The sequence below is a fragment of the Oncorhynchus tshawytscha genome, linkage group LG03 (genome assembly GCF_018296145.1).
Source record: "Oncorhynchus tshawytscha isolate Ot180627B linkage group LG03, Otsh_v2.0, whole genome shotgun sequence".
Taxonomy (NCBI): Eukaryota; Metazoa; Chordata; class Actinopteri; order Salmoniformes; family Salmonidae; genus Oncorhynchus; species Oncorhynchus tshawytscha.
The window spans coordinates 20,134,831-20,143,930 of record NC_056431.1 but is presented as its reverse complement, the minus strand read 5'-3'; the positions used below and the strand labels follow the sequence as shown (position 1 = coordinate 20,143,930).

At 39.3% G+C, this 9,100-nt stretch overlaps 1 protein-coding gene across 2 annotated transcripts; it reads right to left on the bottom strand.

The window, feature by feature from the left end:
- Positions 1 to 902: 902 nt before the first annotated feature.
- On the bottom strand, positions 903 to 7,708 carry LOC112229825 (cysteine-rich venom protein ophanin). 2 transcript variants are annotated; one of them, XM_024395906.2, is made up of 8 exons: positions 7,587 to 7,708; positions 7,164 to 7,263; positions 5,671 to 5,771; positions 5,329 to 5,419; positions 4,871 to 5,013; positions 2,041 to 2,129; positions 1,834 to 1,916; positions 903 to 1,660 (listed from the first exon to the last, which is right to left on the bottom strand). In XM_024395906.2, exons 2-8 carry the CDS (start codon positions 7,225 to 7,227, stop codon positions 1,518 to 1,520), a joined length of 714 nt encoding a protein of 237 aa, XP_024251674.1. In that variant the 5' UTR covers positions 7,228 to 7,263; positions 7,587 to 7,708; the 3' UTR covers positions 903 to 1,517. The 2 variants fall into 2 exon arrangements, with proteins under 2 accessions (XP_024251674.1, XP_042167692.1); XM_042311758.1 differs by lacking the exons at positions 7,164 to 7,263; positions 7,587 to 7,708 and adding an exon at positions 7,009 to 7,129.
- Between the last annotated feature and the right edge of the window lie 1,392 nt (positions 7,709 to 9,100).

Sequence of the window (9,100 nt, the reverse complement as noted above, 5' to 3'; positions counted from 1 at the left end):
CTCTTTCCAGTGTCTGTGTTCTTTTGCCCACCTTAATCCAGTCTGAGAGATCGCTTTCTCTTTGCAACTCTGCCTAGAAGGCCAGCATCCCGGAGTCGCCTCTTCACTGTTGATGTTGAGACTGGTGTTTTGCGAGTACTATTTAATGAAGCTGCCAGTTGAGGACTTGTAAGGCGTCTGTTTCTCAAACTAGACACTAATGTACTGTCCTCTTGCTCAGTTGTGTACCGGGGCCTCCCACTCCTCTTTCTATTCTGGTTAAAGCCAGTTTGCGCTGTTCTGTGAAGGGAGTAGTACACAGCATTGTACGAGATCTTCAGTTTCTTGGCAATTTCTTGCATGGAGTAGCCTTCATTTCTCAGAACAAGTATAGACCGACGAGTTTCATAGTCTAATAGACTGACGAGTTTCATAGTCTAAAGAAGGCTTGTTTTATTGCTTCTTTAGTCAGGACGGCAGTTTTCAGCTGTGCTAACATAATTGCAAAAGGGTTTTCTAATGATCAATTTGCCTTTTAAAATGCTAAACTTGGATTAGCTAACACAACGTGCCATTGGAACACAAGAGTGATGGTTGCTGATAATGGGCCTCTGTACCCTTATGTAGATATTCCATTAAAAATCAGCCATTTCCAGCTACAATAGTCATTTACAACATTAACAGTATCTGCACTGTATTTCTGATCAATTCTATGTTATTTTAATGGACAAAAACATGTGCTTTTCTTTCAAAAACAAGGACATTTCTAAGTGACCCCAAACTTTTGAACGGCAGTGTATATCAAGCCTGCAGACGGTCATGTTATTCTGATACAGAATTTACTGTTGTACAACAGAGGCATCTGGTGGTGATGCTGACTATCTGATAGTGAGTTGTAAAACCATTAACACAGAGTCCATGAATTAATCTTCATGATCATTTAATGTGATTAAGGAAAATAATAAGGGTTATATATTTCTGTCATGTGCAAACATTTAATGTTGATAGAGCAAATGGTGAGCAGCATGAATCAACTTAAAGTTAAATGTGTTGAGGTATTGCAGTTCTGTATAACCATATTACTGTATGGTTAATTAGCTAAATGATCAACATGTTCACTGTTACTGTAACTGATGGAAATATTGCTTCTCAAAATGTAGAGGATATTCTTATTCAACGTCCATGCAAATCAAAAATGGATTTTCTTTGGTGAAATGGGTATGAAGACATTGAAACCAATGAAAGGGAACAAAATCAATTGCAACGCTTCAAACTAACATTAGTTACTGTAGGTTATACACCTTATGTTACCCCCAGAATAAGAATCATGTTTTATCTGTACCTTAGACCTACAGTGATAATTAACATTTTATTAGTGATAGTTAGTATTTTTCAAATCAACTGACTTTACCAGAAGTACAGTAGATAGATCAACCAGGTTTTATGGTTTTTTTTCCTTCTTCTCAAAGACAAGGAAACAACAAAGGAATCATTCAAAGTTATCTTTCAGTGGACCATTTTGGAGAGGTCTGGTGGTTTCACTTCTTTGCTATTGGGATGATTTTGGAGGTGCACAGGCAGAGGGCGGGACACCAGGCGTACACCAAAGGATTACTGCACCCGGCCTGTTTTTTCATGGCGGCACAATTGACATACTTGTTTATGTAAGGACAGGGATTGGCTGAAATGACACATAAGAAGAAACATTGGCAGTCAATTCATTGTATATTGACTGTTTACATTTGGGGATTATTGTACATTGAACCTTGTGAACATGTTTTTGAAACACTAACATTGCTGAGTCATATTGGTAAGATTTTAGACCACATGCATTTCATCATGTCTGATACTTACTGCAAAGCTTATTTTCGCAGGAGTTGGGGCAGTCGGCACATGTAGCTCCTTCCTTGTATGGAGCCACTCCTCTGTAGTTTCCCCTGTTAAACAAAGTATTGAAATGATCGCTGGATGATGCCTACCTTCCACTACCAGTTACAGTAAATAGGGTGAAATTGTACACGGGTGTTAGGTGCATTTCTGGGTGTGATTAGTGCAACATACGCTCTGTAATACTGGCACCCATAGAAGTAGACTGAGCCAGGACACAGGGCCACACCACAGCCAACCTTGTATGAACTGTTCCAAACCACCTACAGGTATATGGAAGGAAACACAGTTTAGTGTTATCCGAGTTTCATTGGCGAATAACCATAATGACACTTGTCGGTAACTACACACCACTCTGACTACCATACAGCACAGCAAATCAAATCAATTGTTACTTGTCGCATCCACATATGTAGCAGATGTTATTTTGGGAGTAGCACAATGGTTCATAACAATATACACTGAGTAGACAAAATGTTAAGAACGAAGAACACCGGCTCTTTCCAATGACGTAGACTGACCGGGGGTAAATCCAGGTGAAAGCTATGATCTCTTATTTATGTCACTTGTTACATCCACTTCAAACAGTGTAGATGAAGGAGAGGAGACCGGTTAAAGAAGGATTTTTAAGCCTTGAGAGAATTGAGACCTGGATTGTGTACGTGTGCCATTCAGAGGGTGAATGGACTAGACAAAAGATGTAAGTGCCTTTGAATGGTTTTATGGTAGTAGGTGCCAGGTGCACCAGTTCGTGGGGAGACAACTCAATATTAGGAAGGTGTTCCTAATGTTTGGTATACTCAGTGTATGTACAATACAATGACTGAAATTGCTACCAAAAGAAATGTCAATAAGTTAGTAATCTATTTTGTAAGTATATATTCCTTTGGTGTCAATAGGTATATGTGATTAAATATCCCGGAAAATATACATGACAGAATAGGAACTGTAGTGCTGGTGTGTGTTTCCTATCTGACCCTAATTAGTGGTAGACATGTAAAATATATTTAAAAAATAGTCCATTGTGGGTCCTTTTGTACCTAAAGGTCTAGTGTTGACTGTTCAGAAGGTATGTTTGAATCTGTTCAGAAGGTATGTTTATTTTTATATTGGTGTTTGTTTATTCAAATTTGACAGCATGTGTATTACTTTGAAAGTTAGGCCACTACAGTTGTCTTTGATGTGTTTGGAGAGACGTTCATGGGGGTCCAAGCAGTATATTGAAACTGCCCTCCTTTAAGGTGACTGTTTAAGTTAATATATTTTGTATTTCTAAAATAGTTACTGTTTGTGTAGATATAGTGGCTAACTGCTCTTTTCTTTCATGCAGAAGTTGTTTGTCACTGTTTTCGGTTGTGAACATGGTCAGTTGTCACTGGAAGCACTGTAGATATTTTTTAAATGATACAGCCACCCAGTGAAAGGAACTGAGGTGTGTTTTTGCATTGTTTTACTGTACATTTTTTAAACAAGCAAACTTCCTCAGACTGTTTCTCTATAAATGGGCCTATAAAACCTGTAATTTGATCAGATGTTACACAGTGCATTCGGAAAGTATTCAGACCCCTTGACTTTCCCACATTTTGTTACGTTACAGCCTTATTCTAAAATGTATAAAATACGTTTTTCCCTCATCAATCTACACACAATACCCCATAATGGCAAATTATTAGCAACTTTATAAAATAAGAAACTGATGTGACCTTTACATAGGTATTCAAACCCTTTACTCAGTACTTTGTTGAAGCACCTTTGGAAGCGATTACAGCCTCAAGTCTTCTTGGGAAGACGCCACAAGCTTGGCACACCTGTATTTGGGGAGTTTCTCCCAATCTTCTCTGCATATCCTCTCAAGCTCTTTCAGGTTGGAAGGGGAGCGTTGCTGCACAGCTATTTTCAGGTCTCTTCAGAGATGTTCGATCGGGTTCAAGTGCGGGCTCTGGCTGGGCCACTTAAGGACATTCAGAGACTTGTCCCGAAGCCACTCCTGCGTTGTCTTGGCTGTGTGGTTTTCATTAAGGTTCCCCCTGTACTTAGCGCCGTTCATCTTTGCCTCGATCCGGACTAGTCTGACATATGCTGACATCACCATCATGCTTCACTGTAGGGATGGTGCCAGATTTCCTTCAGATGTAACGCTTAGCATTCAGGCCAAAGAGCTCAATCTTGGTTTCATCAGACCAGAGAATCTTGTTTCTCATGACCTGAGAGTCTTTGGGTGCCTTTTGGCAAACTCATAGCGGGCTGTAATGTGCCTTTTATTGAGGAGTGGCTTTTGTCTGGCCACTCTACCATAAAGGCTTAATTGGTGGAGTGCTGCAGAGATGGGAGAAACTTCCAGAAGGACAACCATCTCCAAAGAGGAACTCTGGAGCTCTGTCAGATTGAACATCGGGTTCTTGGTCACCTCTCTGACCAAGACCCTTCTCTGGGCGGCCAGCTCTAGGAAGGGTCTTGGGGATTTCAAACTTCTTCCATTTAAGAATGATGGAGGACACTGTGTTCTTGGGGACCTTCAATGCTGCAGACATTTTTTGTTGTCCTTCCCCAGATCTGTGCCTCGACACAATCCTGTCTCGGAGCTTTACAGACAATTCCTTCGATCTCATGGCTTGGGTTTTGCTATGACATTCACTGTCAACTGTGGGACCTTTATATAGACAGGTGTTTGCCTTTTTCAAATCATGTCCAATCAATTGAATTTACCACAGGTGGACTCCAATCAAGTTGTAGACACATCTCATGGATGATCAATGGAAACAGGATGCATCTCAATTTTCGAGTCTCATAGCAAAGGGTCTGAATACTTATGTAAATATGTTGTTTTTGTTGTTTTTAATCACTTAGTCATTATGGGGTATTGTGTGTAGATTAATGAGCAAATTGTTTTATTTCATCCATTTTAGAAGGCTGTAACATAACAATGTGGAAAAAGTCAACGAGTCTGAATACTATCTGAAGGCACTTCATGTCATAGTGTATCTGCACATAAGATGAATGTTACCTGTGTGTAGTGGCCGATGGATTTACCATTGATAGATCCATTGGGATAGGAGTAGTCTATGACCTCACTGTGCCAGGCAGTAACGATTTGAGTCCAATTCTTAGAAGCGGAGGACATGAACAGGTTCTCACCCATTTCGTAGTCTGTTCAGAAGTGAAGCATGCATGGAAAAGTTTACTAAATAGGTGTGTAACAGTGAAATCAAACTGGAACAGTTGACTAAAATGTCTTTGAATGCAGGATTTAAGATGTCAACAAATGTAAGCTACCATAGAGAGTCACTCGTGATAAGAACTCATGACATTCAAAATATATTGGAGCTTAAGATCGCGCTCACATTGATACCATTGCAGCCAAAGTCTTGAGTTGCATGAATCAATAAAATATATTTGTTTTAGTTTGCTCTACAGCAGGGGACGAACAGGAGATGTCAAGGAGAGACAAAGGGGAAAACGTACCGCCAAGCATGCGACTGCTGGGTGGGCCATGAGCCATGGAGCAGGTGTCAACCCAAGCCTGAGCACTGGCCGCTGCCTCCTCGCTCCAGTTCTGAAGATCAAATACTAACAGTTCTAGAATAAAGCCATCCACAAGACTGACATCCACATACTAGTGTCCAAGGAGTATTTTGTGGCCACTGTATTTTCTCTACTTGTACATAGACTAACCATATAGGGCTGCTCTATGAATTACATATCAGGGATTCTATTCTTTATGATGGATTTTGAGGGATACTATGTTGGAAACATTGATTCTGAGGTTTGTTACTGGTGGAAAGTACATGAATTATGAAAGTTTACCATCTTGAGCATGTCTCTAGCAGTTGGCGTAACCGCTCTCCGGAAGGCATTGTGCTGGTTAAGGATCTCAGCCTGAACTGCTGTGCTGTCTGGGCAAATATCTATACATACACACACACACATTATATTGTGGGATTATATGCATATTACTTACGCCACATGTAAATACTTCACTAAACCATAATACAAAGCAACTATTTACTCCTAATGTCTTTGCCAACGTCTGGACAATGAGTCCCAAATCAATCCACTTTCTTTTGTAAAGACAACACATGATGAATTAAACATTGTGTGTGATGACTAAATCCAGTTGAATTCTTTTATAATCATGTTGGTAGAGGATAGTGAAAGTCTACACACCGTTTGCAAAGTCTTCACATCAAATTGAAAGGGATTACATTTTTTCCTACAGTACAGATCTACATAATCTACTCCACCCTTTTGAAGTTTACACTACCAACTCTTAGGGCAGCATATGCCAATTGTTTGTCAAAATTGCTCAAGCGCAGTATATTTGGTTGGGAATCATTGATGGAAAGCATATTTAAACCTCTTTTCAAGCAAATTTATGTCAGGACTGAGTCCAGACAACTCGGAAACACAACACCTTGGAAATCCAATCAGGTGTGTCTTTGACATAACATTATGTATAATTGTCTCACTGAAAAATACAACTCTGTCCCAGGATTTTCAGAAGACTGAGGAGGGTTATTTTTGTCAATGTTTACCTGGGCTTTGAGGCTTTCATATTTATTTTGAAATTGACGCGCTCCCCAGTCCCTGCCGATGAGAAGCAATACCTATAACATGATACTGCCACCCTAATACTAACCCCGAGGTAGTTTTTTTTCTCTGGAAAATTCTACCTATTTAATGCCAAAGACACATCCGAATGGCTTTCCAAGAGTTGTTTACTTGTTCCTGAATGGTCCAGTCTCAGTCCTGAATGAAATCTCCTTAGAAAAAAGGTTTGAATATTGCTGTCCATCAATGATTCCCAGCCAAAGTTAATGACAAAACAATGAATACATGTTGCCCTAAGAGTTGTGCGAAGTTGGTAGAATCTTATTCGAAATGATTCAATGCTGTAATGGCTGCCAAATGTGTTTCAACCAAGTATGAACTCTGGGGTGTCAAGACATATGCAATCAAGACATTTTCATTTAATTTTGAATTGATTTGGAAAATGTTCTATAATTGTCTTTTACTTTTAAAATCTGGAGTAGGTTGTTTAATCCCTTTTTAAATGTTCAGGCAGCAAAATGTGGAGACTGTGCAACGAGTGTGTACACTTTCACTGGGCACTGTGTTAGAATGTTCGAAAGGAATTGTACTTACTTGACTGTGGACACAGCAGTAGGAGATGGCTCAAGGGAAAGAATGAAAAGCTTTCAGAGTAAGACCTTTCATAAATACTTTAACGTGTAATTGGTTTCATGTCTAATGTACTGTTTCAGATGACATATGTTATTTTCAGTAATTAGTAGGAGTACTTACCACATTGCACACAGTGTACACTTCATGCAGTGTCAGGATGCAAACCAATAACGCAAACATTGTGCCTGAAATCCAGGAGAGAGAGACTGCACCTATCTAGAATAAGAATCCACATGATCAGAATGGAGTACATTGCCTTAGTTTGCCTGTTGTCAGAATCTTTGTACAACTGTATGCTAGTATCTATTGCGTTTTTGTTACTGTATTTTAACATCAACTTATGTCTTTTCCCACTAACATATTCACATTGATAGCCATAAGCAAAAATGTTACTAACAATAAAAATAGGCAATCCTTTGAGAATCAAGAGATTAGCCTTTGCACATCACGGAGATTGATGACCTCATATTTGAACTTGCATGTTCTCGAATAGTAATGCTGTAAAGATCTGTACTTCTTGCAGAGCGAAGAGGCTTTACCTGCTCATGGGTCTTCAAGGAGGTTGAGTGGCGCTTGGTGCTGTTCTTTTTCCTTTTATATGGCCAACACCAGGCTATATTCGTGACTGTGGTAGGCTCACCTTTTCTTTCACTACTAATGAGGCAGAGGCTGTCAATATTACACAATAAATGCAGAACAACAATACATCCAGAAACCAGTATTGAGAAGCTGACAGAAGTAAATATGAATTTGTAAGCGCATGGGGTGTAGTTTCTCCACTGCAAACCTCCACAAAGAATGGAGAAGCGCTCTGTAAATACTAGTGTAAATAAAAGAACAATTATGGATGGCGTTGACTGCATATGAGTGGATGCATTTCTTTGTTTGGAATGGAACGCCAATTCTGAAAGTAGGGACCTCACAATGACAAATAGTCTTCCTTGAGTTTGTTCTAGCTTGGCAGGATTGTCAGTCAGATTAATTAGCCTTTAAAGACTATGCCTTTGGTGCCTGTCCAGCCAATGTGTCTGGGCCACAATAATGACTGTTTATTGTGTATGACCAAATCCTGTTGTATAAATTCAGTCAATATAGAAGGATTTAACCTTTGCATAATAACGATCTGCTCGGAGGTCAGTAGGCATTTCTTTAAAAATGGAATGCATGACTTGTTGGCAACTGACATAAATAACAAAGTTGGATATCATTTTGTACACCTTATCACGATGCAAGGTGACTTTGGGTGTTCAGAAAGGCCCCAAACAAATAAAGGGAATACATAGTCAGTTGTACAACTGAATGCCTTCAGCATTTAACTCAACCCCTCTGAATCAGAGAGGTGTGGGGGGCTGCCTTATTAATCAACATCCAAGGCACCCGGGGAACAGCGTGTTAACTGACTTGCTCAGGGGCAGAACAACAGATTTTTAGCTTTCGGTTACTGGCCCAATGCTCTAACCACTAGGCTACCTGCCATGCTCAATGATATTATTTTATTATTCTTATTACTTCACTTTATATCAAGATCTTGTTTCAATAAACTTTCATGAATAAACCAATAAATCACTGAATTGACTGTGTATCATTACAAATACACAAATGTCTGTCATAATCAAGGTGTAATTAGTTTTTTCCAAACCGATTCCCTCTATCCCTAAATGGCTGAATGAAATACAGTATGTGTCGAGTTTACATAGAAAGTCAGTAAGTAGATGTGCAACATACTTATAATGCAATGCGAGAACATGCCGAAACCAAGCATCCACGTCATGTCTTTTGATATCATATCACCTTACCCTCATTCACTTCTGTCAAGAACACTTGTGATGTTTGTATATTTAACTGGGTGTTCCTCTTTACATACTATACATGTTTGGGTGCAGCAAATACAATGTATGCTCACTGACCTAAATATACTGAATAAAAGTTTAAACGCAACATGCAACAATTTCAAAGATTTTACTGAGTTACAGTTCATATAAGGAAATCAATCATTTGAAGTACATTCATTAGACCCTAGTCTATGGATTTCACATGACTGGGAATACAGATA

What these genes read in the sequence shown, in the direction of transcription:
- LOC112229825 (XM_024395906.2), bottom strand. Translation starts at nt 7,227, where the DNA reads ATGTTTGCGTTATTGGTTTGCATCCTGACACTGCATGAAGTGTACACT. An exon ending in CTAGAGACATGCTCAAGATG is followed by an intron (nt 5,420 to 5,670) that starts GTAAACTTTCAT and finishes TTTGATCTTCAG; the next exon opens with AACTGGAGCGAGGAGGCAGC. An exon ending in CTGCGAAAATAAGCTTTGCA is followed by an intron (nt 1,661 to 1,833) that starts GTAAGTATCAGA and finishes GTGTCATTTCAG; the next exon opens with CCAATCCCTGTCCTTACATA.